Source organism: Electrophorus electricus, chromosome 21 (assembly GCF_013358815.1).
Source record: "Electrophorus electricus isolate fEleEle1 chromosome 21, fEleEle1.pri, whole genome shotgun sequence".
Taxonomy (NCBI): domain Eukaryota; kingdom Metazoa; phylum Chordata; class Actinopteri; order Gymnotiformes; family Gymnotidae; genus Electrophorus; species Electrophorus electricus.
This window is the reverse complement of record NC_049555.1, coordinates 8201564-8223835: the sequence shown is the minus strand read 5'-3', so window position 1 is coordinate 8223835 and position 22272 is coordinate 8201564. Positions and strand designations below refer to the sequence as shown.

The 22272-nt window shown below is 42.8% G+C and overlaps 2 protein-coding genes across 3 annotated transcripts in view; one reads left to right on the top strand and one right to left on the bottom strand.

Annotated features, from left to right (window-relative positions):
* The window catches only part of iqgap1 (IQ motif containing GTPase activating protein 1), a 35408-nt gene extending 17025 nt beyond the window's left edge, over positions 1–18383 (bottom strand). For both annotated transcript variants that reach the window (XM_035520863.1, XM_035520864.1), the window contains exons 1-15: positions 18173–18383; positions 15743–15845; positions 7782–7938; positions 7575–7652; positions 7156–7232; positions 6051–6118; positions 5485–5598; positions 5097–5275; positions 4884–4971; positions 4637–4800; positions 4379–4463; positions 4057–4220; positions 3801–3961; positions 2672–2796; positions 2419–2582 (exon numbers count right to left, since the gene is read on the bottom strand). In XM_035520863.1, the coding sequence (XP_035376756.1) occupies positions 2419–2582; positions 2672–2796; positions 3801–3961; positions 4057–4220; positions 4379–4463; positions 4637–4800; positions 4884–4971; positions 5097–5275; positions 5485–5598; positions 6051–6118; positions 7156–7232; positions 7575–7652; positions 7782–7938; positions 15743–15845; positions 18173–18218 (1773 nt within the window). In that variant the 5' untranslated portion in view covers positions 18219–18383. The remainder of the gene's footprint in view (positions 1–2418; positions 2583–2671; positions 2797–3800; positions 3962–4056; positions 4221–4378; positions 4464–4636; positions 4801–4883; positions 4972–5096; positions 5276–5484; positions 5599–6050; positions 6119–7155; positions 7233–7574; positions 7653–7781; positions 7939–15742; positions 15846–18172) is intronic.
* A 1223-nt stretch (positions 18384–19606) lies between these two features.
* On the top strand, positions 19607–20801 carry cartl (cocaine- and amphetamine-regulated transcript-like). The gene is made up of 3 exons (XM_027007415.2): positions 19607–19792; positions 20076–20150; positions 20331–20801. Exons 1-3 carry the CDS (start codon positions 19670–19672, stop codon positions 20436–20438), a joined length of 306 nt encoding a protein of 101 aa, XP_026863216.1. The 5' UTR covers positions 19607–19669; the 3' UTR covers positions 20439–20801.
* The last annotated feature ends 1471 nt before the right edge of the window (positions 20802–22272 follow it).

Here is a 22272-nt window from a genome sequence, read left to right as displayed (position 1 = left end):
GACTGGTTTTGCCAAAATGAGCAAACAACATGAAGTGGCTGGGTAAAATCAGATAAATTCCTGATTGCACTGTTAGAAACTGTAAATAAGAAATGACTAAATGGCCTGATGTTAGTGGAGATAAACCTGCCGTGCTGGTTACTACCACCAGGAGGTGTTTCTGTCCAACACTGCCGAAGAGCGCACAGCGCGCATGGCTTCTGGAGAGAGCAGACCTCTTTGCTAATTGGCCAGAGCACAGGGCCCTCTTTGCACCTTCGCACCCTTCTCTCAGATTGCTGGAGGTTGATGGCCTCCGGGTGTGGTGGGCAGTTGAGACTGCAACAGGTCTCCGCATAAATAAGACACTAAAGACATTCTTCACTATGTGAAGAATTAAAGCAGATAGTCATTGTGAGGGAAGTGCTGGGTATTTTACAAATGGGTTAAGGCAGATGTGAGCTGCCCATCAGAGTGTAACCAAAAACTTTTTAAAAAATCAGCACTTTTGCGACTGTCATTCACAATTGAGGAAATGAAACAGGGTGTGGTGAAATGGCCAGGACTTGTCACCGCTTGAAAAAATTCTAAAGAGCTTACTATAGTCCAAAACTAAATCAGTCAACAACTGTTCACATGGACTCATTAATTGATGTGAGGAAAAGAGAGTGGTCTAGGTAATCTGAGGTAATCTAATCTAGTCTGCCAATTATGACTGTCTTGCATAAACACTTGTGGCAGCACAAATCATGAATCACTGAAATAAATTGCTGTTTTATCAAAGCCTTCACAAAGCATTCAATGACAAGAGACTTGGCACTGGGAGAAAAAAAGCCAAGCAATGAATTCATGTGACATTTCTAATTTTCTCTCAGAATGCTGTATAATTAATAAGACAACAGACGATCATCCACTCTTCTGTCTGGCAGCTACTCTCTGAGTGAAGCTCCAACACCTCCTTAGTACCTTCAGCTGCACAGCACATGACACTGCAGAAATTGGTTTGGTTTTTTTTAAAGAAAAAAAAATCCAGGATGTTCCTCCTTTAACCACTTCCTATATCACAAGCAGATCTGTAAAGTTCTAAATAAACATCGCACCTAGGAATCACCACTCAGAATGAGGTCAGGACCCAAAAACATCACAGTCTCACCACACTCCTCCAGTGTGAAGAACCAGCATTTTGTCCATTTAAGGCAGCGAGAAAGGCCCATTATTTCCTTCTGTTGTGAAAGCGTGGCATAAAGGAAGACATTGTTTTCATAGCTGTTTTGAGTCTCGCATGATTCAGAAATGGAGCTTTGTAACAATTAAAGCTCAGATTTCAGGAACTCCTTAACAAAGGAGAAATACATTGGCGCTGAAAACCTATACACGCAAGTGTGCATGATGGCAGGCAGTAAACAATAACTTAACCAAAAAAAAACAAAAAAAACATGCAAAAAGCAGAGCCCCCAGCTAAACGTCAGCGGCCACTGAAAATGTTTTAATAGAGAAAGACTAACAGCCAGTCACTCCACCTGCAAACTAATACTCTTAGTCCTCCAGTTCAATGTATTTAGGTAATGCCACACTCTCCAGGAGTGAACCCCTTCTGCTTGCCCTGCCCATGGATAGATTTTTCAGTTTCACTGAGAGTAGCAAGCCTACGGTAGCTTCAGGTGAAACCAGGGTTCCCGCCCTTCTTCCTATCCAACATTTGGTCTTGCTCACAGGGTGGTTAGCTTGTGAAAATTAGCCAGGGACAGTTTAGTGACCGAGCAGTTTGTATGTGTTACGCATGAAGTGATGTGTTCTTGAGGCAGAATAGAAGAAGAATCAAAATGTTCACTTTAAGGACTTTAAGGCAACACAGGAGAAATGGAGACAGGGAAATGAGGCTAAAATATCTTTAGCCTAGCCGTGAAAGGGTGGTAGATGAGAAAGAGTGCGAGAAGAGTGTGAAATGTCATCATCCATCTGAAGTCATTCAGTACTGAATGACAAACCTCTGTGTGCAGAGACAGCAGAAAGCTTCAGACCTCTCCTACCAAGCAGACCAGCCAACCACTGTGACGAAGAACCAAAACTATAAAAACCAACAACATATTGTTGATCTCATGTGTCTGCTCAACTACATGCAACCATTTTAAACAGATTTTGTTCCTACCTGCTTCCACGCAATGTAGTGGGGTTTACATTGGGATTTACATTTATATACATTTATGGCATTTAACCAACACTTTTATCCAAAGCAACTTACAATTATGACTCAATACAATTTGAGCAATCAAGGGTTAAGGGGCTTACTCAGGGGCCAATCAGTGGTAACTTGGTGGTGGGGCTTGATCTGGCAACCTTCTGATTACTAGTCAAGTACCTTAACAACTGAGCTTCCACAGCCTATGATGCTGTAAGAAGCACAATGCTCTACACAAGAAAACTTCAGTGAGGACATACGTGAGCCTTCTCCCTCCGCGCCTCCAGGAGCTTGTCAAAATAGTGCTGAGCGATGGGCGGAGCCACGTCTGTCAGCTTGGCGGCAGGGAGCTGCAGAGTCTCCAGCGTCTTCTTGGGGTCACCCTCATCCAGAGCCTCGTTGATCAGGCCAATCGCAGCGATCCCTGAGGACGGGAGGCAGCGGGAGACGGTTAGCATTCACAAGGCATGACCCCGGAACTCGGAACGTGCACCGGCAGCTGGGCTGACTCACTCTCATGCTCCTCCTGGACAGTGCTGTTCACCTGGTCCACACAGGCCTGGATGTCATTCCAGGTCAGGTACTCGCTGCCCTCTTCCCTAGCCACAGCCTTGAGACGCATCAGCTCGTCCATGTACCTGCACATGAGGCCACATTAGCCGAAGCCAGGACAATCAACTCTCCGGCTCTATAACACCCCTGATTAAAGCTATCCATCACTCTACACTCCATCACTCATTCGCTCCCTCTTCCTCACTTTCTCCCAGTCTGATTAGAAGTACAACTGTGACAAAAGCCAGTGTGGCAAAAGTTTCTTGAATCAAATGCCTTCACACAACTAATATGGTTCCTGAAATTACAAATCTACTTAAGAGATCAGGGCTGGGTTTCCCAAAATTACTGTAAAACAAAGATCACCTTTACATGGTAGAGCAAGTATTACACGGAAGTCTCTCTCTCGTTTAGGATGATCTTAATGCTACGATGCTTTTGGGAACCGGGACACAGATTACGTTTAAAATATTGAACACAAGTATGTTAATTTGCCTTGGCAGTTGGTGATCCTTGGGAATGTTACCAAACCTCCATCATGTGACTTTACATACATCATTTTCTCTTACTCACTTACTGCCTCAGCAAGTTCTGTTTCTTTTGGTAATAGACAGCACAATGTCAATGCCACCACTGCCAAGTTACCACTGTTGGGCCCCTGAGCAAGACCCTTATCCCTCAATTGCTCCAAGTTGTACTCAGCCATGTAAGTCAGTTCGGATAAAAGTGTCAGCTATGTCTCGCCTTATTTGTGTTATGGCGTGGCATGAAATGTCATGAACTGTTTCTTAAATGTCACACCCACATAGTCGTGCACTACTACAAGCAGTTCATGTAGTTACACTAATCATCAAAGAGGACAAACTCTTGCAACTGAAGGTTGTATTTGTGTGCATGCCTCAAATTAATGGTCGCACAGATTGTGTCAGACATTTTTATATTTCATTTTATATATTTTTTCACACTGAATATTTGTATTATTGTCAAGCAAATGTACTTTTTCCTTCCTGATAGACTTGAGACACTGAAGAAAGAACTGAAAGACCAGAACTGGCCGCTGTATTGAGGGACACGTGTCCTCGTGTCTCACCTCTGAGTGTACTCGTCTTCCACGTTACTGAGACCTGTGACGGGGCTACTCAGCTGCTTCCACACGGCCACCCGGTTGCCCACGGCTAGGGCCTCGTTAATCAGGACCACCGACGACAGCATCTCCACTGCCACCAGCAGCTCTGGGTGCATGAGGGAGCCCTGCTCAGCAGGACACAAACAAGTCATCTCAGGTGGGTTCATCCTGGCGTGCGTGCGTGTGTGTATATAAAAATGTGTGTGGTGTGTGTTCCGACCTCAGAACTTTGCTGCTGCAGGCTGAAGAGCTCTCTCTGGTAGAGTTCAGCAGCGCTGGGGTACACCTGAGGAAGCTGTGCATCTGGATTCATCAGCTCGTTCACGGTGTCCTCCGCCACGTCCCTCTTAATGGCCGCATTGATCCTGTCCACCGCCTGCAGCACTGGGCCACAAACACACACAAAATATAATCTGTTGCAAAGCATCAAAGCATTGCGTTTGAACTGAATGGGCAAATACTACAGGGATTTTTCAGAGTTTAGTTTTTACAGGTATGATGAGGTGCTTCAATTGAGGAATTTTACATTAGATGGTTCATACTTTTTGAATAGCCTTCTGCAATGTGGTTGGCCACCTCCACCCCACTCTGGAGTTCCTCTTTGTTCAGGGGTTCTCCGGGAGTACTCTGAAAAAGGCAGGAGAGCACACAAAACAACCCACTAAACACAAAGATCAAGTCAATCAACTAATAAAGAATAAATAAGCGAAGAAAATCAATAACCATGTAGATTATGAAGCAAAGTTTGGTGGTGTCCCACAATCTCTCATGCTTCGGTTCCCTTTTGGTTTGTCTGTTACCTGGTCTTTGGCCTCTCGGTCTGCTGCCAGCTGCTTGAGGTACCAGCCCTTATTCTTCTCCTGCAGTGAACGGAGGCCCAAAGCTGATGTGGAGAGGGCTTCATAGAGCCGCTCCTCATCTCCGCTCAGCAGGGCGAGCTCCGCCGAGCCCAGGGCGTTGGACACTGCAAGAAAGGATCCAACGTTCTCAAGGTGGACCGCCAACATTGACATAGATCTCATGTATGGAAATTTGTGGGGAACCTACAGTTGACTTTATTGACATTGCCCTGGATTTCAGCATGTGTGAGCAGTTCCTCATATACATCCCTCTCCACCTCCATGTTCTCCCCAATCTGCAACACAGACAAAGCTCAGCTTATTTTACCTACAGTAAACAGATGATACATTATGTGTCCATTCAGAATCCTGCTACATAGAGTGTGATGCGCAGATCGTGGCTGGGCTGCTTTCTGCATACCCTCTTTCGGGAGTTGGCCACTTTCTCTGCTTTGGCCCGATACAGTGTGTCCTGGTAGTGCTGTGCGGCACTCTCGTCCAGGTTGAGCAGCATGGCGTTGGGGTTTCTCATGGCTGCCAGTGTGCCTGCTGGGTCTCCGTGGTCGACAGCATCATTGATGGCGATCACGGCAGCGTGCACTGAAACAAGCACAATCATGCTGACCATCTGTTCGAGGACCGTAGAGCAGCTCGTAATTACCACTTCATTAAGCTCTAGCAGATTGCAGCGTAATCTTACAGCAATGTTTGCAAAGATAATTACAGTTGGCTATGAAGAGGACTGGATCAATTGATTATTGGATTTTCAGATATTATAGTTCAAGGTAGAACATGTAGAAAGCCCTCACAAGCTGCCTCGTCCACGGACAGCTCATTGGCCAGGATGCCGCCGATCTTGCTGAAAGCAGGCATCTGAATGTTGTACTTCTCCAGCTCGCTCTTCATGTTGTTAATCTCCTCCTCTGAGAGACAGAGATTAGGACATGGATTAAATGCTGAAGCAATAGTCAAAATGCTACACTATCAGGGCCTGTTATTTATGTTATGCACATGGCTTGGCTGGAAACCACTTCCAGTGAACATACAGTAATTGTTGCGATATTGGCGTTTAACCAAGGGATGTATTATTTAAACGGGTAGTGTAACAATCTCCTGGTCCTGAAAGGAAGGCCTGGACATTGTTTTCAACAAGGCTGTTAAATAACTCCCTCTTGCCATGACCTTGGCAGCCAGAGCAGGTCAGCTGAAATGGCAGGAAGTGCGTGCACAATTGCTATGGGTATCTACACTGGGAGTAGCTCCCAACCGGAGAGTTCTGGAACCTTTCTACTGCTGATGGAATAAATTAAAAATATACAACCCTTTAGAGGGTCACAGAAGCACACAGCTCCTGAAATGAGGTCAGCCTGCTCACCTGTAAAGTCGACCTTTCCATACAAGTCCGTGATCTGTGGGGCAAGGCCAAGCTTGAACAAGTACAGGCTGCAAAGAAACCAGAAAAGCATGAAGAGTGAAAGTGTTCCTATAGATAGTACTTTGAGCTGGTCGCGAGTATTGGAACACCCTCAGCCAATCAGTGCTGAGTGGCATTCAGCTCAACACACCTCATAAACATGTCTGTGCAAATGTTCCAACTCCCACTTCCCCGCAGGGAGCTGTTGAAAGTCAATGGGCACATGGGGGTATAGCCAGAGGCAGGCATGCCAGACAACTGTCTGGTCTCTCAGTGGGTAGTGGTGGTGGTGGGGGGGGTTTACCCTGCCAACCTTTCACCCACTCCCCCTCCCCACTCCTGCACTGAGTGACTTCCTTGCTTGGCAAAGCCAGATTTATGGAGCCTGCGCCGTGCAGCCATCGAGGAACGCACTGGAACACCCCCTCTCCCCCGTCTCGCCACCCTCAGTACTGCTACACACCTCCAAAAGTGCAAGAGGTTTCCTCATTACTTAGGCCTGAATTCCAAAACAGATGGCAGGTATCTCCCCTGATTCACTATGCACTTGGGCCTTAAGCAGACCAGACAGTTGTCTGGAAAAGTGCTCCAGTGAATATTAGGAATGCCAGGTCTGTAGGTGTTTGTAAAGCCACACTAAACTGTTTAGACTGGCATATACTTGCCTACACATTGCCCTCTGTGTCTTTATTGTATAATTTATCATTCTTGTTATGTTTTCATTCATTTATTTACCTACCATGAAATGAACTTTAATGTTTAATCTCCCTATAGAAGGCACTTTAAGGTTTTGGAACCTAAACAAAAGTCCTAAAGATTATTATTATTACCCAATTCAAATAGCTTTACACCTTCACATCTCTCATAACCCTGAATTTGGTGTGCATTAACTTACAAGGAAAAAGCAGCTGGCTGAGATTATGGCTTGTACTTAAGCATGAGTGCGACCGCAACAAACAAGTACACCAGTGCTTGGGTTTGGTAGATCATCTACTACTGCTCGACCTTGGCAGGACTGGGTGGAAAACTGGTGGATTTGTCCAGGGAGAGCTGTAACGTGGCCTACCTGAGCGCGTGGATACAGTAAATGCAGCGAGGCATGTTCTTCCTGTCGTAGATGTCTGTAGTCTCAGGATAGAAGATCTGAGGAGAGGGGAAGATACACAGGCAGGACTGGGAGTGAGGGAGAGCTTTGATGAGCTCCGACAGAGCTCCCTATTGTCACTGCACAGTCAGTGAGCTTCTGGGCAAGCCATAGCCTGTCTGGACTATTACAGACTCTGATATTCATCCCACTGAGAGAAGCAGCTTTTGTTCACTGATCTGTAACCAATTCTTCTACCTAAATCCTGCATGTTACTTTTATTAAATGAATGGCAACGCTGGCACACAAGGATGACCTTTTTGAAACTAACAGACACAAAAATGCACTTACACATAGTCAAAATCACCATTGCCCAGACATGATCGACATGCACCGCTCACCTTGGGAAGGCCTTTATCCGCCATGGCGTTCAACCACTGAATCACATTGTCTGTGTGTCTGAAGTGCAGCCCGGTGGCCTACAAGCAGTGCACAAACAAAAGAAAAAGAAAAGAAAAGAAAAGACACAAAGCCATGATTTTAAATTTTTCTTGCCGCACCTCACTGGCATTGGCAGGGTCCAAGGAGGTCTCCTGCCACCCTCTCACCTTGTACCGCGTCTGCTCACGGTCGTAAATCCTCTTCAGGGAGACAATGTGCGGGGCGAAGAAGTTGCCAAGCTTGGCCAGGTACACGCCATTACGGAGGCCCTCCTCCAGCTCTGTGGTGGGGGGTAGCTCCTCATCTAAACATGCCTCCATCCATCTGAGAACAGGACGACACAGTTACTTATCCACTGCTGCCAGTAACAAGGCTTCTAACAGCCAAACACATTTAAATAGTCATTTTAGAAAAAAAGGCTACAAAGCATGAATCTGAAAGAATGCGTCTGGGGAAGCCAAATTCAAGTGCGGTTTTATGCTGTTTTGTAATGGTCATGTAATTACCATGGCATGTTTGTTACTCTTGGCATTGCATTTTAAGATTTAGGTGATACTGACTGCCCAAGATCATTTTGTTCAGCAACAAGTTTGAAGGGCATCACAAAGATCAAGACTACAAATGGCTACAAAACGGTAACTTCTTTGATCAGCTCACTGTACCAATACGCCAAATGCAAAGTGAACACTTTTGTTATCTAAATGAAGACGAACCACAGCTTTATTTATTCTACAATATACTTAACTGGCAGAGCTTGTCTGTTTCCATGACGTAAAAGTTATCACAACATAGCTACTGGTTGCTTCAAATGTCTGAGGAGTTCTCGAAATTCCTCCAAACATTTCAACCCAGTGAGCTCATGTACTTTAATGTATTCCTTGAATGCCTGCACATGCAAGTCCTGGAATAACCACAAAATGCTTTAACACAGTAAAAACAGAACAACAAAAATACTTAGAGGTATAGCCACTAGAATAAGGGCATTTTACAGGTTGTAAATATACAGACAAATCTTCTCACCTGTATTGAACATAAAGTAGCACAGAGTTTAAATAGTGTGCCATGTCTATATAATGTGCTGTGTGATAAAGGTATAATTTGAACTTTTATCCTACACTAAACCATTTTAGGACATGGAATAATGTTGTCAGGTGGGTGCTAGGTCAATAGTAATGTGACCTGCAGTGAACGGTATGTCAACCTGTCTCTAGAAATGCCAAGTTTTCAGGCTCCTTCTTCTCTGGTAGAAAGGGCTCTGCTCTTCAGCTGTGAGCTCAACATTACTGAGGTTCATTTGGCCAGTTTCAGCAACTCCAGAAGTTCTCATGCAGTACTACACCAGACTGCGGTGGCATCAGTCAGTCCTTATGTCCTGCACTCCACCCAGGACACAGCCATGAACCAGAGACACGGTGACTGAGACAGAGAGGAGGCCAGCTTCCCAGGTCTGGGCCCATGCGCCGCCACCACACACAGTCACCCTTTCACTGCTAACACAGACACGCCCAGCTGCTTGTGTACTCATATAACAGAACACATATGTACCAACCCCAACCCCAAATACACACACACACACACACACACACACACACACACACACACACACACACACACACACACACACACACACACACACACACACACACACACACACACACACACACACACACACACACACACACAACTTAGTCATTGCCATGAGCAGAGCTGGGGAGTGTCAATAATTATGTATGACCACAAGGAAACTTGCCAGAAGTCAAAAACCTAAATTTGGCTCAACACTATTTTTCTACTGCCTGTGTTATGTGTAAACTGGAGGAGAGGGTGTGAATGGTGAAACAGTATCCAAGCAGATGGGCTTCCTCTGCATGCGACAGGAAGCCATAAGCCACACAGTTCAGAGGTAACTCCAATAGGAAGGGGCTGGAGAGGAATCCTTGTCTGGAGAGGAAGAAACATGAGAAATATCTTCCTCTATTCATCACTGCTCCCAGAAAACAGAGTCTCAAAAAGTTTTAAATCGCCTGCGTTCCAAATCAGCAGGGGCTGGAACTACAACCAGAACTCTGGAGCAGGACTGCAGGGTGTAGATGTCTACACAATGTAAACAAACATGATACAAGCTGCAATTCCCCACTCCATTCAATGCAAGAGCTTTCCACAGTCAGAGACCGCAAACAGTAATTTCCTTGCTTACAGTAAAGATTTCCAAAGGCCATACTCGCAGCTAACTCCACCAATCAGAGTGCAGCACTAAGGGTGAGGGCAGACAAAGTCTATGTTTTAGCCAGTTATTATGCACTTACAGGGAAAGGATGATATTGGCTATACACCAAGTACATTCTCCAGTAAAAGGGGTGTGTGCGTCTATGCACACATGTAGCAATGTTTACCCAAGTGCCCTACTGTGAAGAGAAGCAAATCTGTGGTGAGTATTATCTGACTACAGTGAAATGTGGAGGTGAAAGACACACCTGTTCCCTCAGTCTGCCCAACCACCCATGGCCAGGCTTTTCCTCCCCTTCCTGTTCAGTAATTCAGCCATGCCGAAAAACAGCACCGAGGCCAGACCACAAGGAGTGTCCTCAGAATGACCCCACTGGCAGCAGCAAAGAGCACTGAAAGGACCCAGATAAAAAGTAAAACGATTGTGTGTGAAGTGTGTGAAAAGCAGAACCAAAAAAGTAATGAGGGGAGGAAATGAAGAGAGAGAACGTTTCAGAGCGTGATGTGAAGAAGCTTTCCGCGACATGCCGAACCTCAGCAGTAGAATGCAGGAGCTCAGTGAACCTTGAATTCTCTCTCACCAGACTGCCCCATCCCTCACCAAAGTTCAGAAGAATACTCTTGCCTCATCTTATCAAACTTGCTTCATACTTCCAGGAAATGTTGTCCCCATCAGTGGCCCTAATTTAGGCAAGGGAGAGAATGCTACGGAAAGTGTTAAGGCGTGATTTTCGACTACCGATAAAAATTTAACCAATAACTAAAATTAGTTTTGTTAGTTAGAAGCACAGAACAACAGTGATCAGGAATGGGGAGAAACGTGAGGGCGATCAAGAACTGTCTTCTTTTGTACAGAAGACTTGAAGAGCTAATCGAGTGAGTCATTTTCTGAAATTATATCTAAAATTGGATTATACAGGAAGCTTTTGTTTTTCTTCATACCATAGATAAGCCTGCCACAACTAGCCTGCCCACTAGCTTACAAAGTCACTGAATGTTGATGTTCATCCAATAAGGAAAATCATTACGCTAATTAAGAAGATTATTTAAACCATGAAATCATTACACTGATACAAGGTCTCGCTAACGCAAATGTTCCTCTGAAGACTTGTATGGCGTGCTGCTGTTCTATAGAGACAAACTGTGAATTTGTGAAATTCATAATTGAGAAACGTAGACCAAGTAGTGTAATTCAAGATTATATTAATACAAAGGAAAAAAACTGCCCAAAATATGCATTTTCTTAAGACAATGTGCAACACTGTTGTGTTGCATTTGTAGGACGTGAGAACCACCACCCTCCCCTGAAAACACCCCCCCCCCCAAATTTATCAAACAAAAAGGTTGAGTTTGACACATTTGCATCAAGCACGTAATGTAGATCACAGATTGTATGCATTTTTGCTTTGCCATCCCTGATATCCACAGCCTACTGAGGGAAGATAAATAAAGACAGAATATCCAGAGAACTGAGTGGCTAGTGTGTTTCCCATATCTTCCCTAATCGCCGTAGTTTACATTTACGGCATTAAGCCGATGCTTTTATCCAAAGCGACTTACAATTATGACTGAATACAATTTGAGCAACTGAGAATTAAGGGCCTTGCTCAGGGGCCCCATCAATAGCAGCCTGCTGGTGTTGGGGCTTGAACTAGCAACCTTCTGATTACTAGTAGAGTTGCTTAACCACTTGACAGTGAGAGGGAAAACATGATGATTCCACATGGATCACTGGGTTGTTCCACAATTTACATTCCAGCTCTCTTTACCTCATATTCATATCTCCAGAGTGGTGCACAAGATTCCCCAAATTAGGTCGGGTGTCAGACCTTTGGTAGGTCTTATATCTGATCTTAAATGTGGTATTATATCAGTGTTGAATGAGTTTTGTTAGGCATGTAAAGTGTAAATGAATCATGAATCCACAGAGACCATGCAGGATATGGTAGAGGAGCACAGTGCAAAAGAAGTAGTATAGAGTCACATAGTATTCTGGCTGAACCTTGTTTATGCTCTGTGCTTTCACACTGGTAATGCAGATATGACCTGAGGGGTCCTGCCCGCTCTCCCTGGCAGGAGACGAGGGGCTCGGGGCCTTTCATCAGACGAGGGGCTCCGACATCTCGCACCCCTACACTGTAGTACAAGACAGCAGGGTCATGGAGACACGGCAGCCCCCAGCTGCACCAGCAAGCTGAGCTCTAACGTGGCTGACGTTGCCTGCTCAGGGAGGGCCTCTGGTTGTGGGCCAGAACAAAAGTCAGCCTCATCGCCTGCCAAAGCTGCAGGGCGTGGGAAGAGAAGGGAAAGGCGAGAGAGAGGAACAGAGGGGGAGGGGGAGAAAAAAGAAAGAGAAAGAGAGAGAGAGAGCGATGGCTGAAGGGAGGCACAGATAAACAGCAGCATGTGGCCTTTCCTGCACACACAAGCGCCAGCATTTAAGGTGAGTAAACGGCTGAGCAGCAGACCAGAGGAACCTCGCACTGTGGTAGGAAATGTGCGACACTGGAGCTGCTCGCATGGTAAACCACCAGCCCAGTTCCTCCAGATGCAGCCGAGGGAACTTCAACTACACACACCCTCTGCCTTCAGTGGGTCACACAGTTCCTAGTCTTCAAAACCATTTTTACTGGAGTAGAGAGAACCTGAATGGCAAGCATGGGAGTGAATTTTCATTTTCACTTCAAAGCACCATTCAGAAAGTGCAACACTCCTCTACCCCCTTAGCATTCTGTACAGGCCTCTCCTCCCCAACATACACATGTTCTCATGAACACAAGCATGAAACACATTTATAATATAATCTTTCATGGACAGCCTTTCAAAGCGATCACAATGTTTACAAAGTAAAGAAATGGCCACGATAATTTTAGGCAATACATAAAGATAAGATAGCACTTTATTGATCTCAAGGAAATCGAAGTCATACTAAATTTCTTGTATGGCAAGTACAGGAAACTGACATTAGGCAGGTATTAAAAATACATGTGTTTGTGTAAAAACAAGAGCCTCTAGATGGATATTCAAAACTTGGGGAAAGGTCACTGTGAATTACAGCAAGCCCACGTACTCAGCGCAGATGTGCACAGGTTCAACACAGCCTCCCTGGAAGATGGCCAGTGTCAAAACTGGCAGGCACTGCAACAGGAAATTACACAAATTTGGACTTGAGAACATGGCCCACTGTTCCTGTTATTGCAACACAAATCTCATTTGAGGACCAAAAAAAAATGCCCCAAAAAGACTATTCTAACACTTTCATAAATATGCAAGACTCTCAATGCTAAACTTGGGAGGCGAATTCCTTTTATGGGACATGATCCGTGAGGAAATAATCTCTCAATCCTCAATGCTCAGTTCTCATTTCTGCTCAAACCTCATTTCTGAAGCACTAGTGTATCAGTACATCTCTGAGAAGACTCTTCTGCATCACACATTCCAACATCCCTGAGAAGACTCTTCAACATCATTCATTTTCTGACCCATAAAGGTAATCAAAAGAGTTATTTACTCATTTTAATCGGCAAATGGTGTGTGATTTCTGCGAAACCATTAGAAAGTACAACTCACTTGTGAGGGTACATTACATTACAGTCTAAGGAAGAGCAAAAGCTCCTCTCTTGATTCTCACCAGCTTGTAAAAAAATAAATAAATCAGGATTGTATTAAAAGGAAAGAAAAAGTGCTTGTTAGCATCTTTGCTAAAAGCATGTGCTCTGAGAGACTACACCTGCCACTACACGCCATGCCCTTTCTCCTCTTCCACACTACCTGCGAGTAAACCTGCAATTAATGTTATGTGACACCCCCCCCCACACATCCCCTCACACCACAAGCAGCTGCGAGTGGCCATGTTCTCCAGCGGAAGCGTCTCACAGTACTCTACACATTAGTGGTTGAATGCTTTAACTAATGTGCTCCAGCCCAAGGGTAAGTTATCAGCAGCATTTAGGCAACTCTCCCAAAAGCAAGCAAAGTAAGCCTGCACTCTCAACAGAATAGAACGAAATACACCTCCAGAGTGTGTGACCCAAATTCATTGCTGCAATTCCAAAGCCACCAACACTGGTTGGACCTACATAATACCAGGACTGGACTAGGCAGTGGGAATGAGCTGGCTCTGAGGTAAAACCTAAATGTAAGCCCGAAACAGCTAGGGAATGCAGAGACCAGGGTTTCACTACCCAGACATGGAAAGCAGAGCTGCTGGGATCAGTGGCTGTTGTGATCGCTCAATGTAAGTGTCCTTTCAGAGGTCCACTCTCTGTACAGTGCAGTTTCTGAAATGTTTTTTCTCTTATTCATAACACACTGCATTTGAACAACATATCAACACTATTTGAGGAGTATTCAAATGCGGCTTTGTAGAATCAATTCGATGGCCCTCCATACCTAAAAGGCAACGCATGGAAATATAATTGATAATGAGTGACGGATTTGCATAGCAGTTAAGTGAAAATACAACACGCTGATACAGTCAAATTGGATGTCCTCATGCATTTCCACACAAGATGTAAGCAAAACACCCTGCTATACCCCTTTTGTATTTGTTGTTGGTTATGTGTCAACAGCAGCAACAACAGCTCACATTAAGACACAATCACATGCTTTTTCAGAGGGTACCTGCACATAAAATTCTCCTCATGCTAACATTACAAAGTCCAACCTGATGCTGAATGCCAGCAGGCAACAAGACTCCCCCTGGGCCTTGCGAATGTGAGCCAGGAGTGGGGAATAGCAGGAAGCTTCAGAGCTTAGGCACATTCACTGGCAGAGTGGGGGAATAGTTGCAGGTACAAGTTGCATGTCAGGTTAAATTAGGGATCCATCAGCACAGAAGATGCTACCATCTGCCATTTCAGTGTCTGTATTTACTGTCCACGCTGAAGATGATTATATAAATGTTTTGATCAAATGATACATGCACTGTAAAACCTCAAGCTTTACTAGATGTAAAGCACTTCAACACAAGCAGAACATGAAAAATAAATTATATTGTTACAAATTTCTAACTGTAATAATGAACAAACATCAGCACAGTGAATTTAATCATTAATCTGAGCCATACATGATCAAGTAACCATAAAATGACATAGGTACTCTTTCCTTTCTCTCTTTCACTTAGACAGACAGACAGACAGGCACACACACACACACACACACACACACACACACACACACACACCCTCAAAGAGAGACACAGACACACCGGAACCAGTCTCTATGACAACCAAGGGTTTCTATGGCTACAGAGAGATACTGAAAATCAACAGAGATCGAGTCACTTCCTCTTGTATTCACTCAGAGTGCATTTGCATGCGTGTGTGAGGGAGAGATGACATGTGAAACCAGTGTATTCTGACACTACAGCTTTTCCATATAGGGGCCTTTGCAGTTGTCTACAGTCTCCCCATTCTACAGAGGTGAGGGGACAGGGTCAACACACAACACCAAGGGCAGACCATGCAGTGCAGTGGCTATGATGTACTGAGTGGGCTAATGTTACTACTGTATTTTCATTTCATATACTACCTGTTGTGTATTGCAGTTATACAGCAGGTTATGTTGTGTAAAATCAATGTATGTATCTGTGAACTTGTAAAAATTGCATACAGTGGCAACCAATAATGCCAAGCTTTAATCATTAATGCATTTTAAAAACCAGTTGTGATATACTGAATATAGGATTTTGTGTGGAAATAATCACAATATCAATTTAAATCTATATCTGCCAGCACTTGTCGCAATGACTGGTATGTTGCAGAAACAGCTGGTGCAGCCACTTCTAGGAAAGACTTTCTTCACAAACTGATCCTGGACCAGTGTGGGCTTTGGGGTACTTAAGATGATCTGAACACATGGCCATTGTGCCCCAAGATGTTCCCCCCCACACCCGAGTTACCGCTTGGCCTCTTCCAGATGACACAAGTACTCGTAGGCCATGTTCTGCTGCCGCCGTTCGTCCATCTCCTCGGCTGTGAGCCGCTCCACGCCATCCAGGACAGCTGCAGAGAGCAACCATGGATGAGATGTCTACAATATGCACGTTAAATACATGCCCCACATCCACATGAAGCAACTACACAACCCCCAACACCCACACCACCAATAATAGATCATACTTGTGCCCACACCACAGATATTATCTATTATCTATAGATATCATATTTGCTTATCTATTACAAACACCTCAAAGAGGTCACTTGCAGACTATAGTCAATCTGTTGCCATGCACAATGTGTGTTACCACTGTGTACACAGTGTACAAGCACAAATTTAACTGCACCGATATGATAGCTGGATCTATAAAGAGACTGGTGAGTGTACACCCAGAGATTCTGACAAATGGGGTATGAAATATGGATAAAGACTGACACGATTTCATTAGAAATCGGAGCTGCTTTCAGGACAGAAGTCACAATGTTGATTCCCCCTGCCCCCTTCCTGAAAGGTTTGCTGTAGTAAGCAGTGGGAAATGCAAGACCTTTGTGATTTTTGTCATTAAATCACATGACACAAGCATTACAAATTTTCCTTAAAGAGTTTCACCATAAACAGATTTATTCACTGGTGGTTCTAGCCAGGCTGCTTTTTGTGCTGATCTACAGCATGTTATGCAACTTGGCAGCACTGCCTGGCTTTCAGCTTCTTCAAGCTCTGCGCCAGTTAAACATACTGAAATGATTTAAGTGGTCTGAAGTCCTGTGGAAAGCCAACAAAAATCTATTGTTTTGCTTTTAACATTCCAGCTTAGAAATACTATGCATTTTATCCAAATATCTGAACTAACTTGGCAAAAATACATACATTTTTCTAAGGCTCTTTATGGCAGTGAACAGAGAATGTGGCACAATTTTTCACAAAGCACATTTCAAATATTAAAATTTTCCAGATTCAAGAACCATATGATGTCATATGTAAGAATCATACATTTACAGCATTTAGCTAATGCTTTCGTCCAAAGCAACTTACAATTATGACTGAATACAACTAGAGCAATTGTGGGTTAAGGGCGTTGCTCAGGGGCCCCACAGAGGAAACTTGACAGTGATGGAGCTTGAACTGGCAACCTTCTGATTACCAGTGGAGTACCTTAACCACTAAGCTACCACGTCTCTGCAAATTAAAGGTGCTGCAAGTAAGTTTTCCAGTGAGTCATCACGTTATGAAACATCCATTATACCGACATCTAGTGGCCTGGATGTTTTAAAATAGATTTAGAATGGAATCTTTGACACAGCCACTTCCATGTGGGGGACCTGCTCATTTGACCACGATAAAGCAAGCTCATACTTCATCTGATGCGAGATGCACTTTATTTAAAAAAAGGGGGGGAAAAAAATCAATTTCATAAATATTGTTTGGTACATTTTCGGGGTAAAATGACATGTCTCCTTTAAAGTTTGAAAAGTGCAGTCTCCAACCATGTAAATTTTGAAAGAGTCGGTCGGTGGAAGAGCGAGAGCGAGAGAGAGAGAGAGAGAGAGTGAGCGAGAGAGAGAGAGAGAGGCGTGTCCTTTGCCATTCACGTTACTACAGAACCGCTCAGTGTATTAAACGCCGGAAACGGTTAAAAAAAATTAATCTTCCTGTCTGCATTGCCAAAAACTGATGCTAACGTGTATTACAGAAGTATGTGTAGTGGAACGTAACGAGATAAAGGGGTTCTTTATTTTTTCCTCTTAGAAAGGAACCTGAGCGTAAAGGGAGCGTTGTAGTCTTTCAGGCGTTCCTAATATCCAACCTGTACTGAGCAGTCGTTAGCTTGCATCCAAGTTATGGAGTTTGCCATGAATCACAACCAGTTATGTTATTAGTTAAGCCACCGGCCAGTGCCTCACAAAATCCACCTTCGTTTTAGAAACAATTCAGTGGCCTACATTTCATACAGCCCGTCAGTCTGATTTCGAGTCATTTTCATTAGGGTCAAGAATCTCGACAGTTTGTATCTATTTGCATTAAATTTTGTTCACTTTAAAGCTATCAGTTAATGCTCACCATAGATTTAAAAACGCTAAATATTTGTCAAACAAAACCCAAAGCACGCAGTCAGAGACTTCATTATTCACATGGTGAGCACACTTCAGATGAAGGTATTCGAACTTATGGTTACGAAAATGCGGAAGTCCTTAGCCACGTTGATTTTTCGCTACACAGCAGCAACACGCAAAAGAAAAAAAGTAACTTGCCAAAAGGTGACAGAAACTATGTGCATTAACCTTCAGCAACCATAATTTGTTTGGGGACCACTCTCACTTGAAAATCTATGCGCTTTCTAGGTTACGTAAAAAGCAAGGTAGGGAAGCAGACGACCTACTAAGATAATACTTACACCCATATCGTGGTCGCAGCCCTTCTGTTTCATCAGAAGTTGACATGTTTTCAAGGTATTAAAACAAGTCCTCAGTTTTCGGCGAAGGTGCGTGACTTTATTTTTTAAAATCCTTATACTTGGACTTTGGAAGATGACTTAGGCCCCCTTGATTCTTCTCGGTAAAGTCTCCGAAACGTCCGAAAGTTTTTTTTTTTTAAAGTCACTGATGTCATGGGTGTGTTCCTTTCTAAATCCTGAAGTATGCGCTCCAGGAAACACCCATTAGACATTCAAACTGTAGCTGCAGCTCCCTCTGCTGACCAAAATGCAGAATATATTCTGAAAAAAGATGAAAATTGAGACTGCGTCTCCATGAAAAACAGCACCCTCACCTTCAGTGTTAAATTTTACAAACTACGTATGCATTTTAAAGGACAAACGATGTAACACTAACCCTATAAATTATTTTAAAAATAGATAAATGCACACGTCTTTGAGTCATTCGTTGAACACAAACTAATAATTAGCAATAATATAAAATATTTGTAAATTAGAAGCATTCTCCTTTTGTATATTGTCCATATGCAATTCTGCTAGTCAGCCGTATGGCAACAGAAACAAACCATAGCTATATAGATTATACATGGAAGTGAAGTAACACTGATTGATTGATTCTTTCCATGCAAGTGGCTCAAACTGTATTTCAAGGTGGTACTGCACTGTATCCTCCCTCAGTTATCATATTCCCTACTCAGTCTCAAACACCCTCTTTGAGATGAATCAAAGCACAGTTGGGAAATCGTGGTACAATAAAATGCACATAACGTTTCTAAAAAAGCTTCATTATTTAACTTGAACACAAATGTCTTTGAGAAAACTGACACCAAGGTTCTACAAAGGTGCTAAGAAAACTGATTTATTTAAAAAAAAAAAGACCTGATTCTTATCATTTGCTCACTAAGGTGTTAGACATAAAGACAAATCTTTACCATTCAGCTATGGGAAATGTTTATGTTTTACTAGTATTCTACATCCTGCATAGTATCAATATATTTAATTTTTTATTCTATTTATTTATTTAACGTGTGTATATAAAAATTTGACAAACAAAACCAACACAATTTTCACCAATTGCTCCAGTCGACTTAGGTTGAACTTATCAGAGCCATTATTTTTATAACAACGATAATATCTGATAGAAGTCTTTTATGTACAAATACATGTTTAGCTACAAACATCACATTCTTTTGCAAATTTTGTAAATATTTGTTGTTCGCGTACCACAGAAAAATGGAAAGCCTTACACACACACACACACACACACACACACACAAAAAAAAAAACAAACAAAAAAAAAACATCTGTCTTATTAGAACCCACTGGATCATCATCGAGGGCGGGGCATCTCAGTTTATAAAATAAGCATTGGCCAGAGTGAAATGATGTGAACTCTGTTAGGATTCGTTGACCTCACACCTCTGTACTCCGAAGCCGTGAGCAACTCGTCTCAGGACCATGGAGAGCTCTGGGATTCTGACCGGATTTTTGCTCTTCGGTCTTTTCACCGTCATGTGCAACGGACAAGTGTCATCCATAGAAGACGCCGATAACGCTAACGCGGACCAGGAAAAGGAACTTGTGAGTGTGGGAAAAGCAAAATAAACTGCCTTCAGTAGTTAGCTGTAATATATATGGCAGCCGTGCGATGTAGAATGTGTTTTTTTCACATATGCTTACCTAACAATAAAATGTTCTTATAGATCAAAAAATGAAGTGAAACCACACTCTGTTTAGTTTAGTCGCACTTTGTTTACTTAAAAGATCAATAGGCCTATAATGTATTTGTACTACTGTGCGATATATAAATTCACATTTACAGAGACAGAATGTGGTTCTAAAGAGTGATTTTGCATTTGAACAGGTTGAAGCAGTGCAGGAACTCCTAGGTGGGATGCGTGACAGGCTCCCAGCAGCAGAAAAGCGTGGAATTCCAAGGGTAAATTCTACTATTTTATATTTTTCCATTATTATTATTTATATCGTTGTTGTCACAAATAGATTGTAATATGCCAGTTAAGACAATTTGGATTTTGTCAAAAGGCGCTCTGTTGCACAGTAATACAATGTAGGTAATGAAATTGTCCTATGAATTTCCTGTGAACTGTCGTCTCACCAGTGTGCGGTGGGGTCCCGTTGTGCAATGAGGCTGGGTCCACGCTTTGGTCAGCTCTGTGAATGTGGCCGAGGAACCTATTGCAACTCCTATCTCCTCAAATGCATCTGAAAGAGTGCAGCTTTGTGATCCACGACTGCCTGAAATGCACGACACCTCGCTTTACCATGTACATGTTCTAAATTTACATATTCGCAGGAAACATGGATTACTCTTAGAATGAAGCTCTTAGCATCTTAGCCTTATTTAACTAGTTAGCCTGGGTTTTCTTTTTCTTTCTTTTTTGAAAACTTGCATACTTTTTCATGTAATGTTTTTGTTTCTTAACATTTTTTAACTATAATCAGTGTGCCATATTTGTGCAGCAAAAAGTTAAAATTGTACAAAATTGGTGTAGAATTAGCAACACAAACTGAATGTGTGTTTTTGTTTTCATGCAAAATGTAAATAAAATGTCTTTCGATATTTCAATTACCGTGGAGACAAAATAATATATAAATAAAGAATCAAATAAGTAATATTAAACAATATCAAATAAACATATATTAGTTATTAGTACCATTACAAGTACAAGTAAACAATCAATTATAATTACAGTTATGATATTAATGATGTTGATATTATATAACAACACTTAACAACACTTAAAATATTCTTTGCATAATAGTACTGAACAGCTTTATACTATATTCAAATCCCAGTAACAAATTAAGCTACTCCAGGACAAATTCAGAGTTACTCAGACAGTGTGGTATGCATATTGTCTGTTACTGGCTGCAGTTGTGTGTAACCTGTCACCTAGAGCAAGAGCAGTGAGTGACATATACCAAGGCAATGTTTCATCATTTTGTGAAAAAAAAACAAGCTATAAAGTGTATCTAAGATTTTGAATTGCACTTATCATTATTTAATGACCTTTGCTTTGCCTTTCGAGAGATATGTTTTAGGTGCTTGTGTTCTAACCATTATCCCTGGATTCAGTGGCACTTTATTTTAAAGAGACCCTCTCTTTCTGCAGCTGCATGACATGATTATTAATGCATGGAAGCCTATTATCCCTAAGAAATGTTTAGGAACTGATGAAGCAACGATGCAGTTGCCCCTAGACTAACTCCAGCATAAGTAGACTATCATAATATGTTGCTGGTTTTACTCTTTGCAGCCACATAGTTCTGTTGATGTGTCTGGAAACCTGCTGTGAAAACTTAGCCAGCTAAAAGTTCATCATCAATTGATGGGGTGAATGGAGCATGACACACGAAAAGCAGCAGTGCTGACCTTCACTTGTGGATGAGAGTACGTTAGCACGTATTCCATATGGTAAATGCTCCTCTGGGCTTGTTCAGTTTGCCCTTGCTGTGAACTGGATAGACACCACAATTCCCCCTAGTAGGAAATGCTGTCAAACTCTGAAAACATGACGGCAAGTGCGTGATGGAAAATGAACCGTGCAAAATGTGGTACATCAAAGTTACATATCACCAGCTGCTGGGCTACCTACTCATAGAAAGACGCAGCAGGTTCAACGTGAGCTGCAGGCAAGCTGCAAATCTTCAGGAGTCAATAAACTTTCAAATGACTCCCTTTAAAGCATGTGCGGATTGCTTCCCTTCAGGCAAGAACAGTGAGCCTGCGCCCCATGACTCTCCTGTCAGATATAATTTCAGACTGCAGTAAAGCCATCCCCATAGTCTACTGCAACACTGTAGATGAACCTTGTTTTATTGTCCTGTCTTACTGAGATCAAAGCATTCAGGATAGGTTAATGTTTTCCTCTCCTTATTTTTGTTTATCAGTATAAAACTCAAGGGCCTGATAATAAACTTGATAAATGTGACTCTGGTGGACCTATGCCATTAGTCGGTTGACCAAACACAAGAACAATCGCAGTTTCTTTCTCCCCAATTAGTTAGTGTGGGAAATGATAACAATAAAAGATGTGGTG

Excerpts from the sequence above, each read along its gene's own strand:
- cartl (XM_027007415.2), top strand. The coding sequence starts at position 19,670 with ATGGAGAGCTCTGGGATTCTGACCGGATTTTTGCTCTTCGGTCTTTTC. Across the intron at positions 19,793-20,075 it reads CGGACCAGGAAAAGGAACTT|GTTGAAGCAGTGCAGGAACT; the intron begins GTGAGTGTGGGA and ends GCATTTGAACAG. Across the intron at positions 20,151-20,330 it reads AAAAGCGTGGAATTCCAAGG|TGTGCGGTGGGGTCCCGTTG; the intron begins GTAAATTCTACT and ends TCGTCTCACCAG.